Source organism: Camelus ferus, chromosome 11 (genome assembly GCF_009834535.1).
Source record: "Camelus ferus isolate YT-003-E chromosome 11, BCGSAC_Cfer_1.0, whole genome shotgun sequence".
Taxonomy (NCBI): domain Eukaryota; kingdom Metazoa; phylum Chordata; class Mammalia; order Artiodactyla; family Camelidae; genus Camelus; species Camelus ferus.
In genome coordinates, this window is record NC_045706.1 from 24,074,981 (window position 1) to 24,095,826 (window position 20,846).

Sequence of the window (20,846 nt, forward strand, 5' to 3'; positions counted from 1 at the left end):
TGTAAATATATTCAGTGGTGTTTATAAGAGTAAAACATCTGAAACAATCTAAATGTTCTACAAGTAGGGGTGTTATGAGTTCTGGTGCATTGTGTGGTGGGACATTACATAGTCATTAAAAATGAGAGTTCTTGAAAGCAGAGATGTGAGAAGCAAAGGGTTTTCCACCTCTAACTGGTGAGGAGGAACAGGAAATTTAAGTCAGAACCCCACGCTATAGTCTCTATTGTTTGCTGTTTGCCTATTGCTAACCATAAGATAAAAACATAAATAACTTTTTTAAATGGTCATGAAATTGGAACCCTTGTGCACTGCTGGTAGGATTATAAAATGGTATAGCCACTGTGGAAAACAGTATGGTGGTTCCTCAAAAATTTAAACATAGATTAAAGGTTAAACAAAGATTTATCAGATGATTTAACAATTCTACTTCTGGGTATATACTCAAAAGAAATGAAAGCAGGGATCTGAACAGATTTTGTATACCCAGGTTCATAGCAGCTTTACTCAATAGTCAAAAGGTAAAAATAACCCAAATGTTCATCGATGGATGAATGGATTTTTTTAAAACGTGGTATATACATACAATGGAAAATTATTTAGCCTTAAAAAGGAAGGAATTTCTGATACATGCTACAACATGGATGAACCCTGAAGACATTATGCTAAGTGGAGTAAGCCAATCACAAAAGGACAGACGTTGTTTACAATTCTACTCACAGGAGGTACCTAGAGTAGTGAAATTCAGAGAGACAGAAGATAGAATGGTGGTTGCCAGCAGCTGTGGGAAGAAGAGAATGGGGAAGTATAGTTTCAATTTGGGAAGCTGAAAAAGTTCTGGAGATGGATGGTGTTGAAGGGAGCATAACTATATGAAAGTACTTAATTTCACTAAATACACCTAAAAATGGTTAAAATGATACATTTCATGTTATATATATTTTACTAGAAACAAATGGCTTTGAAAAATCATGAAACAAAACTTACTATAATGTGTGATTCAAAATATCTGTGTATACACACACAATGTAAAAATATGTAAGAAAAAATATATGAGAAAAAGACAGGAAGAAAATGCAGTAAAATCACTACAGCGGCTATCACAGTACAATTTTTCTTTTTCAAACTTCTTCACATTTTCCAACTTTTCTACCATTTACACTCTCTAGTCTAGACTGTAAACCCCACAAGGGCAGGACTGAGTCTTGTTTGCTACTGTATCTGCCAGTCTGTTCTGCCAGGCTTCTCACAGAACCTGTTGGCTAAGTGTTTATATTGAACATTCATGGTATGACAGGAGAGGCCAAAACTGTAAGGTAATAAATACGTGGTGATTTGTCATGGCAGCAACAGCCACCAAGCGAGAATCCCAGGAGTCATCCTTCAGCCCTCCCTGTCCCCCTGTGCAGCCAGGCAGTCACCGAGTTCTGTCAACTCTTCCTCCTCCTTCCTCAGCAGCTCTCAAATCTGTCCTCTTCTCTTCATCCACACTGCCACACCAGGGGTTGGCCTTCTTTTTTTTTTTTAAGTATAGTTGATGTACAATATTATATAAGTTTCAGATGTATACAACATAGTGATTTACAATTTTTAAAGGTTATATTCCATTTATAGTTATTATAAAATACTGGCTATGTTCCCTGTGGTTGACCACCTTCATCCAACACCACCCTTCCTCACTGATCTCATGCCTCCTGCCCAATTCAGTTCTTCACTCTGATGTCCTCAAAATGGGATGTGATGTACCTTGCCCCTGCTAAAAATCTTCCAAAGCCTACCCCCACTCCAAATCTTCAGGATAAAGTCCAGATTTTTCAACAAGACTACTGTGAACTGGATCCCCCTCATCTCCTCTGCCTCACACTCAATGAATGACTGGCAGATCTCTGGACATACTATTAGCCTCCTCGCCTCTGAGACTCCACACAGGTTGTTGCCTCTTTCTTTGCCTTCTGCCCATCTTTGGGAAGGCTCAGGTGCTACCTTCTCTGAACTGGGTGCTTGTGTTGAATATCTTCTGTTTGTTCTTGCAGGTTCATCCCCGCCACAGCAGACAGATTCTGAGGTGGCTCCCACAATCTCTGCCCCTGTGTTCATGCCTTTGTGGAATCCCCTCTCCTTGACTGAGGGCAGGACCTGTGACTTGCTTTAACCAACACAACATGGCTAGGTAACAGAATATCACTTCCATGATTATGTTACATTAAATAAGACCACATCGTGCTAGCAGCTGTCATCTCCATTTCCGGCTCCGAAGAAGCTTCCATGACTCCTGCGAGGAAAGAAACTGCCAATAACCTGAGGGAGTTTGGAAGTACTAGATACTTCCCCAGATGAGGATGCAGCTCAGCTGACTCTGTGACTGCAGCCTTGTGAGACCCTAAGCAGAACACTCAGCCAAGGTACATCTCGACTCCTGACCCAAAGGAGATGTGAGATCATGTGTGCTGTTTTGAGCTACTAAGTTTGTGGTAATTTGTTATGCAGCAATAGAAAACCAACACACCCACCTTACTCTCTGCCCTGTAAGGCTGACCTGTGTGGGGCTCCTGAGCTATCCGGCTTCCAACTGGGTTCAGCCAGTGGAAGCTCTAACAGGAAATCCGAGGGAGGGAAAAGAGAGGCCAAGGTTCCCTCCCTGCGAGATTGCCTAAAGCTGGCCAGGTCCCTCAACTGAAGGTTACTGCTGAAGGTCACTGTACAACTCTTTCCTTCTAGGCTCTCAAATCTCACTCCTTCCTCTGGTCTCTTCAGTACTGGGAGAGTAGCAGCCAAGCTGACCACTAGACCTGCATCACTGCACTACCCTCTGTGGGCCCTTCCTTTATAAACAAACCCTCCCCCAGTTATCCTACTAGGAAGGTGCCAAACTCTTTCTTGCTGGGACCCTGAGCAATACAGGGCACCTACCACTCTTCCTTACCACTATGCAAACCTCCATCACAGGACCCTCCCTGCTGTATTGTAACTGCCTTCCTAGCTTGCCTACTAGGACTAGATTTGCCCCTTTTTTGCACCACCAGCGCCCAGCACAGTGACTGGCACAGAAGTGCTGGGTGAAGGCTTGCTGAACAAGGGAACAAGCATCAGCCCAATGAGATGGGAAACCTGCTGGGCAAAGACAGCTGGGACTAGGAAGCTCAGGCTGAGGGAGTAATGAATCCAAACTAGTACCACAATTTAGAGCTTCTCACACTGACTCTTGGGGTGCCTGACACTTTGATGAAGACTCTCGAACAAATATTTTAAAATTTACTGAGCCGTCTGTTTACACAATAAAGCAACTAGTATTTTCTTGGTTCACAAATGTGGGTAAATTCTTCATATAGGAATTTGTTTTCCCATTATGAAAGGAGTATAACTAACATCTATTATAAAAATAAGAAATCACATATGGTCCTTATGCAACCATTTCTTTCTTGCTGGACATGCGAGTGCTTCCAAAGCTGCACTCTTTTGTGCTTTGGCAAACAACTTTATGCCTATCAGTTTTTCCCCCAAATAACCCATATTTGGAGAAATAATAAGAGATTATTTCCCTGGGTTTAGGAGTCCTAGAATAAGAGATTTTAAAAGGTAGTTTGTGAGCACTTAGGAAAGGTGGCGTTACTACTAGGAACCACCAGCTCTGTGTGTGTGTGTGTAAAACCAAGACTGTAACGTGGTATCATTTGTGGTTAACTTCATCCCCAAAATGGTAGGTCAGGGAAATAAGGCAGACCACAGGTGTCAGACAGCATTTCTGATACTGACCTGCCTTTGCACTCCACTCTCAGGTCCCACCAAACCCACATCATTATCAATCCTGTGCTGTGACCCCCAGCCAACTTTCATTCCCCAAACACATACCCCACCCCATGCCATGACTGCTGCTGACCCCTCAGCCTGGAAGGCCCTTCCAGCTCTATCTCCTCCAGTCCTCCAGTCAAAGCCCTTCTCAAATCACATTACTATGTCTTTGAGGGATATTATGTTTTTTTCCCACCCCATGTTCTCTCAAAATACTGTTTTATCTCTAATACACGACTTCTGGTAGTCTCCTTTAAGTTTTAAGCAGGGATTTCTTACATTATACTGCTGACTCTTGCCATTTCCCACTTCTCTGCAGTCCTCCAAAGTGACAAACACTGAACACAGAATAATGCTGGGCACTTAGTAGGTGCTCAATAGATACCGATTGACTGATTATTGGTGACATGCATATACTGAGACTAAACAAATATTTACTAACTAGACTAAATCTGAGAAAAGAGGAAGTTTTACAGGATATAGAACACTGGGTAAAGGGTAAGGAAGAAATGCCAGCCCAGGGTCATGAGCTGAAGGGCTCAGGCAGAGGGGGTGAGCCTGCCAATGGCACAAGGAAGCTGGGAAGTGAGGAAGGGAGACACCAGAGAGTCTTAGTCTTGGGCTCCTTGAGCACTTTGGAGGACTTAGGGCAGAAACTACATAAAATAACACCAGCCTAGGGTCCCGATAAGACGCTAGAGAAGAGTCCAGTGACATAGGCAAGAACACAGGCAGTGGAGGTCACGTGAGCTGACACAAAGCCCAGATCCACCACTTTCTCACTGACACATGGGCAAGTTAATTTCCATGTGCCCTGGGGTTTACTTATCTGTTAAACTGGGATAAGAACATTTGCTTCAGAGGGCAGTTGGGAGGCTTTTAGCAGATGGCACAGTGTCCAACACCCAGCAAATATATTCTACTCACACATGGAAGCTAGTATCCATCTTTCCTTTGCTTAGTGCTCAGTAGAAGCAGTCCCTGCTCATCATTTCTCCCTGAGAACATCAGCAGATGCCTCTAGCTTCCCCACCTTCTAGACTGTGCAGCTTAATCAGCTCCTCCTTCAACAGCTGCCTGGATCTTCCAGCTTTGCTCAAGTTCCTGACCTTGGATCCCTCAAACCAGGCCCAAGATTCTTCCTGACTGCTTCTTTGTTTTGAGTGACAGCCATTACAACAGAATTCGGTAAACAATTATGAAGTAAACATTTGCAAAGATGATGTTTTTATTTTGAACTACTGACAATTACCAATACTTTGTGAGTGGTTTTGAAATGGTGTTTGGTGACTACACAAGCACTATACTAGGTAATAAAATTCTGTAAAAGTCTTTCAAAATATGTTTATATAGTAATATTCCGACACAACTAAGATTTTTTAAAAACTTCCAGGGATATGATATGATATTATATTGATTTTGCATAATCTGAAAGAAAGGGAGGGAGGGAGGGAGGGAGGAAGGAAGAAAGGAAAAAAGTATCAGTCGAGACTGCACCCTCATGCCAAGCTGGGACTCTGATAAGGCTACAGTGCAGGGCAGCCACCTTTGAGTTTTAACTCTAAGTAGTAGACGCTCTCTCTGCTACACGCCATCCAACCAGACTTGTGGAATGCATTTGCCTCACTCAAGTAGATGTTTCCTGAGATCCCTTGCTGGGAGCCAAGGATCATGTTCCCATAGCATTCCTCAAGTTTAAAAACAGTAGCTCCCAGGACTGATTCGGCTGAGAACCCAGCTAAACAAACTACCTGGCTCCCAACACTTAGGGTGGCTTAACTCTATCCTGGGTTTTCAGTGAACAAAGAACTTCCCAGACTAAGAACTGAATCTAAGAAAAGCACCAAGCCAAGAGCACCAGACCCTTCCTCTGCAGGGTGGTGAAAACTGACAGCTCACCCTCCCCTAGTGGAAGCCATACCTTCTTCCCTCCACTTCCAATCACCATGAAAGGTCAGTCCCCAGGGAGATTCCAAACCCACCTGGTGCTTTATAGGAATTCTGGGCCAGAGACTAATGCTTGGGTTTCTTGGCATCATTATGACAGTGCCCATTCTTGGCTTTGGGCTAAAGCAACTTCTATACAAAGATATTTTTTTAAAATTTAAAAAAAGACAAGCTAGGCCAATGGCGGCAAGATCACAGTCTAATTTGGGAAGCGAGGTGCCGTCTGCACACAAGTGTAGAGCCTGGGGGCTTCTTGCAGACCCAGGAGCCAGGGCATTCTGCCCAAGGGCCTTTTGTCCACCCACTAGCCCCTAAGACTCTGGGAAGCCAGCCACCCCAGATGAGACATCTAAAAGAGGGTAATGGGAAGAAACAAATCTTTTCAGTATCTCAGTTCCCCAAGAGCAAGGACTGTACTTATTGTGTGTTCTGTACATGGGCACATCATGTCACAGCTGAGCAAATGCTAAATGGTAATAATATTCCCATTGCCATCCAAAGAGATAATCAGGCTGAAACATTCAACGACAAGCAAGATAAGACAGTATTAAAAAGCAATGAGCTTTCTTCTCAGTCACTATCAAAGTCAGACTCAAATATCTTAATGGCATTTCCTTTGAGCCACTTTTGCTGCTGTTTCCTTTTTAGGGAAATAAAACCATCACTCAACTCTGTTCTCTTGCTTTCACACCAGTGCTGAGTTCCCACGTTGCTGGAAAAGTTTCCTAAAACCCCACTCCTGGGGTTTTACATCATCCCTTTGCTTCAATCATCAGTCAACAAATAACAGATAATTTGCTGAATGTCATTTTCTTTGCATGGCCTTCATACCCTCCAACCTCATCTTGTCCACTATCCTCCTCTTACCAAGCCCCAAGCATACTGGCCTTCTTTCTGGTCTCTGAACACCTCAAGGTCCTTCCCAGCTCAGGACCTTTGAATTAGCAATTTTCACGGCCTACAATCTTCACATGGTTGAGTGCCCAGAGCATTGCACAACTCCAGGGAGCACCAACTGCACAGAATTATATGAATGGTGCCCCTAGAGTTGCACTATGTGACAGTCTTGGCTGCCACTTTGTCAATGAGGTCTCAGTGCAAATGTTGTATCTTCAAGGAAGCGATCACTGATCACCTACCTTCGCCCCCTGCTTCTACCTGGGTATCTCCAGCACATCATCTCTGCTTTATTTTCAACGCAGTATCTGCACTATCTGAAACTGTATTTATTTTCTACGTGTTTTTTCAATTAAAATGTAAAATCCATGAGAGTAGAAACCTTGCCTGTCTTACTCCCATGATGCCCCTAGCATTTAACAGGTGATGTGCACTAAACACTTAAGGAAATCAATTAAGGGCTTATCATGTACTGTGCCAGGTGCTGGGGGTTCTCCCCGACCCCAATAAAGCAAGGTTCAGGCTTTTTTTTTTTAGTTCAGGCATTTTTACCAAAATCACACACCTCGTCCCAGAGAAAGGCTCTGATTCTAATAAAAATGCCCGTGGAATATCAAACCTTTTATGGGTATGAGGGTCCAAACTGAAGAAATCCCCCTGAATAAGCTAAATGCTCAGACCTGGTCCTGGGCCAGAAGAATTCTTTGCCTCTGCTGTGCGAATGCTTTTCCAACAGCTGGAGAAACCCCAAGTAAGGGCTGTCTCCAGCTTTTTCATTCATTCAAAAATATTTGTTGATCCAGTGGGGAAACATCAACGCATAAAGCAGATATACATCCTTACCCTCAGGGAGCTTACATTCTAGTGGGAAGGAGGGGAGACAATAAATAAGTTAGGTAAATAAGTAAAATAAGTTAAATGGCGATAAGTGCTTTAAAGAAAAATTAAGCAGGAAAGGGGGATAGTGCTTCGGGGAGGGGGTTCAGGGTTCCTATTTTAAATAAGGAGGTCAGATATTTGAGGAAAGATCAAGGGAGGTGAGGGAATAAAGCATGGAGCTATCTGAGGACAGGGCTTTATAGGCATGGAGAGAGCAGTACAAAGGCCCTGAGGCAGGAGAGAGCTTCGCACTTTGGAGGAAAGGGGCCTAGAGTGGGTGAAGCAAGTGAGGAAGGAGGAGAGCAGCAGGGGATGAGGTGGAGTGAAGAATCTTGGACGCAGTGGCCTTTGCCTTTTACTCAAGTGAGACGGGAAGCCACTGGACAGTTCTGGGCAGAGGAGTGACATGGTGTGGACACTGCCCCCAGCCACGGAGCTAGCATAGAACTAAGAGATCCATGTCAGCAATGCTCCTGCAAAGCTCCAACTCCAAAGACTCCCTGCTCAGCTACTGCCTTCCTTCTGGGCCTTTTCTCTGTGCAAAACCCCTGGCTACAGGAATGAAAAATTGCCAGACTGGCTCCAGGAGGGCGAGAATCCAGCATGTCTGCAACCTGATATATTGAAAAAGCTAGAACGGGAGGAAGAAAGGGCTAGGGCCAGCCACGGCGTTGTCTGTAGGATTTCACTACGTTTTTTCCCTCTAACCAATCAAGCTTTTCAGAAGCATTTAGGAGTCAAATCCATCACAGGCCAAAAGTGCAGCCAGCCAGCTTGACCCTCTGGGACTGGGAGCCTGGGCCAGGCCCCATTCTCTGGTAGTTACCTCTCCCCACGGGCCTGGCTCCTGAGATCCTGAGCTCATGCTGAAAGGCCTGAGATCAGAGTAAGGGAAACTGGTAGTCAGGGGCAGGGCTCCAAGTGCCTCCAGGCATCACATGGAGGTCAGCACTGGAAAAACAAAAACATCTCCTTGGTTGGCTTTATTGTGGCAAAGCTGGTTCTATGACTCGGGACTCAAGAAGCCTGAATAACATGAGAGGGAGTCAGAAGGTAAAGGATCTTTGAAGACCACTACCTTATACTAACCTGCTAGTAAAGGGCCTGGAGTCCAGTGAACCACACCCCTCTGAGCAGCTGCTACGAACCCATGTTCTCCCTGACAAATGGGCAATTGGCCCAGCCTCAAACATAGGCCTGGCCTTGTTTCTGAGCCCCAGGACTCCTGCTCGAAAAGAGCCCCAAACTAGGCCTCAAGGTACAGACTGCAGAAAAGGAGGCAGGGAGGTTCCACTTGACACCCACGGCTCCCAGGCTGTATCAGGCCCACCTCCCCCCACTGTTTTTCAGCTCAAGGACACTTCAGCCAAAAGACTGGAGGCTCCATGAGGACAAGACCAGACAGGAGTATGTTTTTCATTACTACATACCTCATGCCCAGAACTGTCCTAACAAGGACCATCTCTGTAATGAATGAATGGCTGAACCTCCAAAGAAGAGAAGGCAGTGATTAACACTGATGGGAACCAAGTGTGCCCGCCCATCACCTGTTAGATCCAGTGCCAGGAGAGCACAGCAGGCCTTTCTCCTAGATCCACTCATCAGGTCCTGCTGCAAACATAGAGTATTATTATATTGATTCTTATGTATGGTAGAGAGCCTCATAAGCCCTAAATGGTAACCCACTTATTTCAGGCAATTATCTGAAAAGGATCTTACCTATCTCTTCACATTTGTGCTTATCTTTGTGAACCTTCTGAATACCTTGGGTACAAGGAGCCTGGGGCACTTTGTAAGCCCAGTCTCAGTCTTCTGTATCCATACACCCAAGAAAGGGAGAGAAAAGGCGGCTCGTGGTGTTCACTTCCAGGTGAGAATGATCACCAAATCTAATAATTGATCAACTTTCTAAGGGGCAAACAACAACATGAACAACACACATTCTCAGGACTACCACCACGCACAGTGATCTGTATTGACAGGATCGAGGTATTAGCTGAGAGGTGGGCGGCCAGCACAGTTGCTACATATACTACCTAAACTGCTCTTCATTTCTGTGAGAAGTCAAGCAGCAAAAGAAATGGATGTAGTTAATGCAACATAGCAAGGAGGAGGAGTCATCTTCCCAAGCAAAATTGCTGTTTTCAGAATTTGGAAATCCTAGCAGTCATGGGTCAGATGAATTTAGAAAATAGCATTAGCCAGGTACTAGGAAAGCCTTGGAAGATGTCAGTCCCAAACTGAGGGACTCACACAAGACAGAAGTGCTGCATACACTGGGCACAGCATCACTCACGTTGAACTGTTTACAGAAATCATCATGAGGACAGATACAGGATTGCAAACAGAAGGTGACAGGATTATGATTTTTTTTTCTTCCTTCTCTAATTCTAACATTTTTGGTTAAGTGGCTCAACTGTCTTTATAAATGAAAAAAACAAATTTGTAACTAAAAAGTGACAATAATGGATGGAAAAGGAAAAGTACAGGCCAGGAAAGTTTTAGGTTTTAAAAAGTCTTCTTGATGCTGGTTCAACTAAAAGAGAGTCTGAGGTCTGGCTGGGGCCTCAAGGAGCCTGGTGTACTTATTTCTCATCTAAGGCAAGGTCAAGCTTGCCAGGATCTGCTGTGGATGAGTTTGCACACCAGTCTTTGTAGAGCCTGTCCTGGAGAGTAAATCAATCTTGAACCCTGGGGATTGAGGTTGTATGCTACCAGCCTACATATTACCAGCTACAGACCTTACGGAAGACACCATCATTAGGGAAAAGAAGGTAGAGAACAAAAGAGCCAGCCCCAGGTAAACCCACAGAGATGGAGGGGTTCAGATGTGGACCCAGTACCTACTCAGGGGAATTAATTCACTTAATGGCTTGAGAAGTGACCAAAAGGAAAATATGCCAGAAAACACTGTCTGAAGCCATGATGTGAGAAAAAGGTTTTTGTGGTCAGGGTTCGAGTCTGGAGTGGGAGGAGATAAGGAACAAAAACAAAAATACGTCACCATCACCAGAGAAGAGATACAGATGGCAGATAAGCATATGAAAAGATGCTCAACATCATATGTCATTAGGGAATTGCAAATTGATACAACAATGAGATACCACTCCATCCCTGACTGAATGGCTAAAATCCAAAAAACTGACAATACCAAATGCTGGTGAGGACACAGAATAAGAGAAATTCTTATTCATTTCTTATGGAAATGCAAAATGGCCACTTTGGAAGACAGTTTGGCAGTTTCTTACAAAGCTAAACATAGTCTTACCATATGATCCAGCAATTTTACCCAAATGAGTTGAAAACTTATGTCCGCAGAAAACCCACATATGAATGTTTATGGCAGCTTTATTCAAAATTGCCAAAAACTGGAAGCAATCAAGATGTCCTTCAATAAATGAATGGATAAACTATGGTACATACACACAATGGAATATATTCGGAGATAAAAGGAAATGAGCTATCAAGCCACAAAAAGACATGGAGGAAACTCAAATGCATATTGCTTAGTGAAAGAAGTCAATCCAAAAGGGCTATATACTGTATGACATTTCAGAAAAGGCAAAATTAAAGAGACAGTAAAATAATCAGTGGGTGCCAGGGGTTGGGAGGAGGGAGGAAAGGATAAAAAAGCAAAGCAGAGGGGAGGGTATAGCTCAAGTGGTAGAGCACATGCTTAGCATGCATGAGGTCCTCAGTTCAATCCCCAGTACCTCGATCAAAAATAAATAAACCTAATTACTTCCCCCTGTCAAAAAAACCCAAAAAACAAAAAACACAATAATAAAAGCAAAGCATAGGGCATTTTTAGGGCCGTGAAACTATTCTGTATGAAACTCTAACATTGGATGCAGGACATGCATCTGTCAAAACCCACGGAATTAAATAACACAAAAGTGAATCCTAGTGTAAACTAAGGGCATTAGCCAATAATAATGTATCAGTACTTGTTCATCAACTGTAACAAACAGACCACACTAATGCAAGACACTCATAACAAGGGAAACTATATGCAGAGGAGAGAAAGGGTGTGTAAGAATTCTTTGTACTATTTGTTCAATTTTCTGTAAACCTAAAACTGCTCTAAAATAGCCTGTTAATTTTAACAACCCATTACAGGAATTAAGGTTTTTTAAAAATGATATAGCAATCTGCATTGATATAAGGACAAGGGAAAAATATGTCCTCTGCAGGGGTGATTAGACATCTTTATATCAGAACAAAAATCCTTCCCAGATTGGCACTGCAGACACCTCAGCTAGATGGTGTGGGTACTCCCAGCTTTGAAGTGCTCCTCATTTCTATACCCCCTCCCCAGAGAGAATGATCAGATAGCCCACACATCCTGGGCAAGATATACTCTGGACTGTTGGAGTGCCAGGCACATCCCCGACCATACAGGAAGCATGACCATGTGAACCTGATATCCAAGTCAGAAATACCACCTTTGTGCTCTTAAGAGTGGCAGTATCTTGTAATAACCTTTAATGAAAAAGAATATGAAAATGAATATATTCATATATATGTATGACTGGTACATTATGCTGTACACCAGAAACTGACACATTATAACTGACTATACTGCAATTTAAAAATAAAAAAAGAATGGCAGATTTTCCTGGCAACTTATAAAATGACTATAGTAAGGCTACAGAAAGCTTGACTTGAAGACGACACAGGATCTTGTCACCCACCCTCCAGTTTCACCATCTTGCCATTACTCTTTCCTCTCTACAAAGTTGCTTCAACACCCAGCTCAACATTTCCCCTACAAACACTTCCTGCTTAACTATTCACACTTCATTAATCCAAGATACCTTTGAACTGAGGTGCATAATAGTAATAGAGGTCTGAGGGGGGCCTCCCACCACACTCCCTGCAGAGGTGGAGGAAGGGACTGCTGGAGCCAGACTGCCTGCGTTGATAGCCCAGCTCCAGGATCCACTGGCTGCGTGGGTAAGTTCCTTAACATCGCTATGCTTCAGTTTTCTTGTAAAAGAAGATTAATAATACCTACCCCATAGAGCTGTTATGAGGATTAAATGAGTTTCTGTAAAACATTCAGAATAGTGCCTTACACACAGTAAGAGCTACAAGTAGTTTGCAATTATTACTGTATGTTTTAAGTTTCTTGAAGCACTGAAGGCCACAGGGTGAGGGAAGACAGATGCAAAGCCACAGAAATCAGGCAAGGCCAAAAGCTGCTCCCAGCCCCAATTCTCACTGTTGTCTTCTTTCCCAGGGACTCTACCATCTCTTACCAAGCAGATCTTGGGTTTTTCAAGGACAGAAGCTAGGTATGACTTCTCATTGTCCCCCACCCCAACCTGAACACATCATCTTCTCCAATGTTCTGCCTGTACTGGGGACTCAATAGAGCTTTGCTGGTGGGGTGGGCTGCATGCCCAGTGCTCTGTTGGAGAGCTCAGCAGGCAGGTCAGCGAGCTGCTAGGGTACGTGCAGGGGCGAGGACACCATTCCCCTGGGGCTCCGTCCAGAAAAGACAAGACCTCTCCACACCTCTTAGGACCAGACACCAGAACTGAGTGATTGAAATAGGAAATATAGCTGAGTGGGATACATCAGAGGCAGGACAGAGGAATGATTTTAGGAGCCAAAGGCCAAAGGCCTGAGTCAGGACCTCTGAGTCAGAATGCTGGGCAAGGGAGATGCTGGCAAACCCAGACCCAGAACATGGCAGGTATGAGGACAAGCATGCATGGGAAAAGCTGCAGCCCGGAAGGTGGAGTCTAAAAGGGTAGGCTCACAGGAAAGAATCCTGGGACTGAGAGGTCCAAACATGTCAAACCCATATAGGCTTCCAAGTCTGTGCCTCTCTCTGTAGGAAGAGGAGGAAATCTCCTAGTGCTGAATAGCCTGGCGCCACAGTGGCCTGGCAGTCACTCCTGAATAATCAGGCCTCTCGAACTTTTAAAAGTCAGTTTGACTGGGCCAGTTCAAGGAATCTCTTCCCATACTGCTGAAGAACTCTTTGAAATGGATAATATAGAATCTCTACCCCATGAAGGAAGAAATAATCCATGCTGCAGACAAAATGCTTTACAAAGGATGAAGCCACATACCCATCACAGATCTACTAGGAACCCCACAATGCCTTAGGTCTTCCTGTGGTTACAAAAGAAAAGGAATTCTCAACGTTTCAAAATTCAGAGATCTGGGGCCTGAAATCCAGCCCAGAGCTGTGGTTTTTGTGTCAGGGAGAGCTCTAGCCCCACTGCAGGGCCAAGACCAAGGGCGCCCCACTCTTTCTAGGCAGATCCCTGCCTTCAGCAGACAGCACCACTGTTCCACAGTCATCCTGAAACTAAATACCTCTAAGATGAAAGACAAAGGAAGGGACCAAAGCTTCAAGGAGGCCTGCCTTCCAGTGAACCTACAAAGCACTCCTTCAGCCCGCTGTGCCCAGCCGGGGGGAAGGCTGGGACCTGCCATCTGTGGGTGGCTTAGCAAGCATTCCAATTGTCAGCCTCCTGAGAGCTTTGGGAAAAAAGGAAAGGCCCAACCAGAGGAGGGACCACACTCCTAGAACAGGTGTGCTATTGCCAAGGCAGGATCTCCACTGGAAACCCCAGGGGATGAAATGGCAAGTTAAAAAGCTCCTGCCAACCAAGCTTTGAGGAGGGAAAATTAGCATTTCCCAACTGCAGGGGACCAAGGCCATACAAAACAACAAGTGGAAAAGTTAATCTGTATCCAGTGTTGTAATATATAACTCATTTGGTGCAGAGCCCAGCTGGTAGAAGCCCAAAGGGGAAAGGAGGTTCTCTACCCGATCCAGTGGAGGCAGCCATGGAAAACCAGTCACCAGCAGTTTCAGCCCCCAAGGGGGCAAGAATAACTCCATGCTCCAGGGACATACCTGCCAAGAAGACAGTGTTTGTGGGGCAGAGCCCAGATCGACTGTGGATGTAGAGGTGAGGTGTGGGCTCTACCCCATGGAGCTGCCAGCCTTCAGGCCAACACCACACAAGGCAGTCTTTGGAACCAGCCTGGCGCACACAGCAGATGACCCACCCAGTGGAATTCCACCAGGGAAGTGTGCCTGAGATCACAAACTCACTCTGCAACTAGCCAGCCTCCTGTGCCTTGGTTAGGCCCCCTGTAGTTTGAGTCCAGCCAGGGCTGCTGGCAGGACCAGGATCAGCCAGAAATCCTCATGAGAGTGGTGCTGAAGCCACTTCTTCCACAGCCCCACAAATCCCCACATTCCAGTCCACAGCTGCCTGGCCACAAAGGGAAGGGTCAGAGCTGCAGGCTTCCGACAAGCACTTGGCAGCTGAAGCCCAGCTGTCTCACACCTCCCAAGCCCAGCGGAGGAACTCAAGGACAGTCTCTGCCACTGAAGTCATTTGGGGGTGGCCTTAGGGTTCCTAGAAAAGCAGGCTGATCTCCCCTGTGGCTGCCCCGAGCTGGAACTTGTTCCATCTCTCCAACTTTAGAAACAGCCTCTTAAGAACCTTATAATCCAAACAAGTGCTCTCTTGTCCTGTTTCCTTTAGTGAACACGAACAGGGAAAGAACCAGGGCTCATCCAATCAACTTGCTCATCAGCCCTCTCAGGGCTACCAGGGTAGGGCCCCGCTCCTGCCCGCTGAAGCAAGCCTGCCGGGAGCAAGGAGAAATGCAGGGGACCCCTGGCTTCTACTTGCCCCTGTTCTCAAGAAGCTGTGAGGAGAAGGAAGAAGAAAATATCTTAGTGGAAAGAGGTACACAGTAGGCATTTAATAAATCAACAGACTGATTAAAATGGAAAGGCAACACAGCACAATAGCTAAGAACACAGGCTTTGGGGTCATTAGGCCTGACTGCTAATTTACCACCTATGTGGTAAGTTCTTTGAGCCTGAATCCCTGTATCTATAAGCATGAGATGATGAGTTCCCTATGTCACAGAATTACTATGAGAATAATATAAAATGATAATTTCATAGAACTTAGCACTAACGTAGAATACAGTAAAAAACTAAAATAAAATTGCTTATATTATTACCTTAAAGAAAAACAATGCTCCATACATTCCTTTCTCCCCAGTCAGGACAAAGAACATACAACATTTTAGATGCTAGGAGACCCTGATGCTCTCCTTAATTTGCTATATGGCTTTTGGCAGCTACTGTACTTTCTCAACTGCAATTAAGGGAGGTAGACTAGATCAGTGTTTCCTATTTATTTGTGACTATGAATCATACTTTCAAAATAAAGTTCTCTTTTCAACTCTCTTCCAATTTTTCTCATCATATTTAGAGTTGGGCTCTATTTGGTGTTAGCATGTCTTTTAAACACCTCACTCACACTTGCTTATCTCTTGAACAAAGAGAAAGCTGGCCTCAGGCTTAGAATCTTCTGTGACAGGCCATAGTATTAAAGCTGGAATTTAATAACGTTGCTTTGTAATCACTGTGTTTACTTCCATAATTATCTTTAAATTACAGCAAGTGATACTGGTTTCTAGATATGGTAGCAATTTAACTTTTAAAAATACATTATATCAGCCCTTAAAAGGGAGGCTAAAGAGAACATAAATTAGATAATACACTACAGGTGGCAACAAATTATGAAGGTGGCACTAGAAGTTTTGGAAATACTGGGCTAGAAGATTCTGAAAGCTCCTCTCAGTTCCAAAAGTGAATGTTTGTTCTTTTGATAACTATGTAAGTTTAAAAAGCTAAAGCTCTAAACGTTCTTAGAAACAATGAACAGTACATATATGTAAGTTTTTAAAAATATGTGCAGTATATTGTGTATATGTATTTACATGCAACACATTGTATACGTGCAGTCAAACTGTAACAATTATACCTAATAAAATTGAAAAATGAAAAAATAAAAGTGAACATTTATGCTGTAGAGTGTCAGGCTGCAGATCTCACTCTAGCCCCCTTCCTGCAAGGTTCCTCTCAAATTTCACTTCCTCCCTGGAACTTCTTTCAATCCAGCAGCCTAACTAAAAGGCACTTGCTTCACTGTGTTCCCAGATCATGTGCAACATCACGGGCTGTAGCATTTATTACTCAGTACTATAACCATCTATTTACATTTATTCTCCCCCTACAATGTGAGCTCCTTGAGACCGGAATTATGTCTTGGCCTCTTATCCCCAAGACATCTATTATAATATTCTGTATCCGGTACAGAATAGGTGCTTGATAAATGCTGAATAAATGAATCAATGCCCCTGCCCTCTTTTTTCACTGAATGAGAAGTCAAGAGGCAGTGGAAGAAGAATGTTGCCAGAGGTTCATTTGCCATAATTCCGATTCAAAACCTCTTAGTTCACTTAAGCTGGATAGTAGAACACTCACCTTTCTGAACTTAGCTTCAAACACTAAATTAAATGAGAATCCACGAGTCGGTTTTAAAGAGGGCTTGCCACATGAAATGCCTGGAAAAGCAAACTTTTCTTAAAGAAACTTACCAGGATCGAGAAGAGACCAGTCACACCAGCACAAGGCCAATTACAAAGGTACTTTTGACTTCTGCAACATAGACCAGAACTGGGTAAATATCCAAGAACATTCCTTCCATGTCCTTCTAGTGGCAGGATATAATACCAGAAAACACTAGGCTTGAGTAGTGAGGTGAAAACCCAAATGGAGGTCTCACTATTGTCATGAATGACATACGAATATCAAAGTGCTTTATCACATAGAAACAATACACATATGAGGGGGTACTACTAAATAAAGGCAGGCCCCCTTTCAAATTCAGAGGCTGCCTCTTCTGAAATATGGGGTTTTCTCAATTATGTTCTTCCTGTCATTTTGGGTCTTGGTCCCATATCCAATAAGCAAGTAGACTGTAAAGATCTTTAGGTCACATAGAAAACAGTATTCTTTTAACTGGAATAAAGCTGTCAACAAAAAGGTACAGGCTAGCTGCACTAAATGTCTTCTGCAGGTTCTTATTAAAAATATAAATTAAAGTCCAGCATAGTCCCTTTATTCCCCTCATCTGTTTGCTATTCTATCTCCATTATTAGTAATGTAATGCAAGGTCCTGATTCAGGGAAGATTGATTCCCCGTTCCCAAAGCCTTCTGCTGACATTGCAATGGATACATTTGGAAGGCTATAAAGGCAGGCCCAGGCATTGCTCCTGACACGTGATCAGTGAGGAGATGGGGCCTGGGCCTCCCGAGCTTAACAAGAGACGAGAAGAAGTTGGTTGGGCCTGTGATCAGAGAGGTGGTATAGCCCAGTGGTTAAGAGCTCAGACTTTGGATTCAGCTCAATTCAATCCAAGCTCTTTTATAGCCCAGATGTGTGATTTTAGGCAATTCATTTAACCCATCAAGGGACTCAGTTTCCTCATCTATAAAATGAAGATAACAAAAGAACTTGGGAAGATTATAAAGTTTTTAACATGATGATATGAAAGATAGTAAGAACTAAAAGAAGGCACAAAAAAAAAAAAAAAAAGAGAGAAAGAGAGAGACTATTATCTTCTTCATCATCATACCACCATCATCTCCAGAATCAGTTTCTTACACTGAGACAGGACAGCAAGATCCCTGCTACTTTTTCAATCTAAACATGCTAAGCAGCCACCACCAAGATACCAAAAAGATGGTGTAAGAGGCAAAAAAAGATAGTATGCAAAGCAAAAAACAGAAAAGAAACAGAAATAGAAATCAGCTCTTGATTAATTAGGCTAATGAGGGAGAAGGAAAACTACATTTAAATTGAAAAAAAGAAATCCTCCCTCAAAAATGTATAGATGGAAAAAGATGAATTTTTTAAAAATTATACATTAATTTAAAACTACTAGAGGATACAATTGTTTAAGAGGCAATAGAGTACAGTCATTATGAGATGGACTTTGGAGCCAGACTCCCTGCATTACAATCCTAGCTCTGCTGCTTCCAACCTGTGTGACCTTAAGCAAGTTATAGAATCTCTCTGTGTCTCAGTTTCTTCATCTATAAAACGGGGCAAATATTAGTACCTTACCAGTATTTTAGGGTTGTAGTGAAAATAAAATTATTTAATACATATACATATAAAGTGATTAGAAGAGTACCTGGCTCATTCATACCAGTACTTAATAAACGTCAGCTTTTACTATTATTATTGTTGCTGTTATTGTTTTAGCTGACTTAATACTAAGTTGATGATGCTTAATTTAATATTAAAATTTAAATTCAGTGATTATAGAGGGAAGTAGGGGAGGCAGGTAGCATTTAGAAGTGTACTGGGCAGCAAATGGAAGAAAGACTAGGATAAAAAAAAAATGTACTGTGGCCAATCTGAGAACAAATAACTGCAGGTTAAAGGGAAGTAGGTAAGATCGATAGAGGGACAGAGGTGGATATATTCATGACAAAGCAAGTAGAAGACAATGGTAATCATAGAATCTAGGTAGTGGTAAATAAGTGTTCACTGTGAAATTCAAATTTGCTTTACGTTTAAAATGTTTCATAATCAGTTAGAGGGGAAAGAGAAAGTAGATTTAGAGGCATCAACCCAAGTTCTGGGTCACAGCTATGCTGCTTGTCCTCTGAGCTCAAACACCAGAACAAGCTTGGAAAACCTCATGGTTTTGGAACTCTTGTTCAGCATTGACAATTTCCTGCACCAGATGAGCAGAGCTCAGGTGCTGACCTGGACGCCCTCGGCACAAGAAGATACAGGCAGAGGGCAGAAACCCAGAGGTTCCACGTGAAAAATGCCAATCTCAAGGGACTATGACATTATCAACCCTGCTCAGGAAAACCTCAGAAATAAGGCTCAAGGCAAAGGAGGAACGTGGGCAAGTGGTACACACTCACTCGTGGACTCTGTTGTCACCATAAAGATCACTTAGGCCGAAGCTGATGTAGTGCCAGTGCTCGGGGATATTGGCAGAAGGGCTCCCCACGTTCCTATACATGCTAACATAGTCCAAGGGGTCTGGGCCACCCAACCTGCAAAAGACAAAACACAGCAGTGTCAATGTGAGCCTGAAAGCAGACAATGTGAAGCTAAGGGGCTCTGTCTTACAAACCTAAAGTCCCCATCCTGGAGGAACTTGGGGTAAAAGATAACTAAAGGGAGGCCACACCTCCCTGGGATAAGACCATAGGATGGGCAGCTGGAGGCAGCCCAATTCCACAAGCACAAGAGACTCCCTTCTCCCTTCCCCAACAGGCAGGACCTCTTTTAGAAATAAAACAGACTGGAAGGTTGCCCCTTTGGCTTCCTCCTGTTTAAAATTGCCAATCCCATTTGGGATTGGCAGGGATTATCTTTCTTCCATGGTGCCTGTAAACATGCCAAGCTTTAAGGCAAGAGGTACATCAGTCAATCAATTGAAATCTGTTGAAAGACCATCCTGAGCATCCCCATTGGGCATTGTTCCTGGGAGCAGAGGCTCAGCTTCACTCCTGCCTCTTAGATAGCTAATTCCTGAAAGACTATATTGTGCCCTATGTTAATTACAGTTTGTTCTAAATAGACCCAATGCCTCCAGACCCTGGCCCGCACCCCCGAGACCAAAGCTGGTCTTTTATCATGCAAGTGACAAAGGCCAAACTTAGGCTAGCTCAGCTCTGCACAGAGAACTGCAGCAGGAGCCAGGCTGAGCCCTGTGAGCTCTTGCATCCGGAAGATGATCCTGGGAGACTGCTGCCTCAAGGGTGGAGCTCAAACATTAAATGATTTGGGGCCTCTGAGGACCACAATAAATTTCCCCCATAATTCCAAAGAGAGGCAGCTGAGGAAGAGATTCAGTCATTATCTCACTCTGAGGATTTAATTCAATAAGGGATCCTTTTAGTAGAGTAATTAGTGCGCTTTTTAAAAAATCCTGCTTTTCTTCAGAATAGATAAGGAAACTTGGCAGACTCGGGAAAAGGACTAAATGGAAACCATCGGTGGAAAGAAGTCTGCATGTAGCCCACAAACGCTGCATTTGAGCTGCCTTGGACATCTGATTGTTTCACAGACTGCAAAAACTTTGCCTGCCCCTGGGACACCAATGGGATACACTCTGCAATTGGGATCTGCTGAAGAAATGCTAACAACCAAATAAAAGACATGTTACATGTGATCCCAGCAAGCATGCCAGTACTATGCATTCAAACACTATTTAAAACCAGTAGGTCTGGTTTCATCCTATTTTGCCAGGATATTATTTGCCTTTGTAGGAATCTTTATTCTCTGCTAGGAAATGCTAAGTTATTTATAGGACTTGTAAGAAAGTTGCTACAAATAGCTTAGAATCTCAACTGAGTGGACTAGGAAAAGGGACAAATCTCCACATCTTTCCTTAACTCTGCTTTTGCCAAATCATTTGATTAATTCCACAACCATGTGAGTTTAGAAAAGTGTGTAGGGGG

The 20,846-nt window shown here is 43.5% G+C and overlaps 1 protein-coding gene across 5 annotated transcripts in view; it reads right to left on the reverse strand.

Moving 5' to 3' along the window:
• The window catches only part of SUFU (SUFU negative regulator of hedgehog signaling), a 99,870-nt gene that overhangs the window by 75,866 nt on the left and 3,158 nt on the right, over positions 1–20,846 (reverse strand). For all 5 annotated transcript variants that reach the window (XR_004323815.1, XR_004323816.1, XR_004323814.1 and 2 more), the window contains exon 2: positions 19,299–19,433. Coding sequence is in view for 2 of the 5 variants with exons in the window: in XM_032491026.1 (XP_032346917.1) it covers positions 19,299–19,433 (135 nt within the window). In the remaining 3 variants the exon portion in view is untranslated. The remainder of the gene's footprint in view (positions 1–19,298; positions 19,434–20,846) is intronic.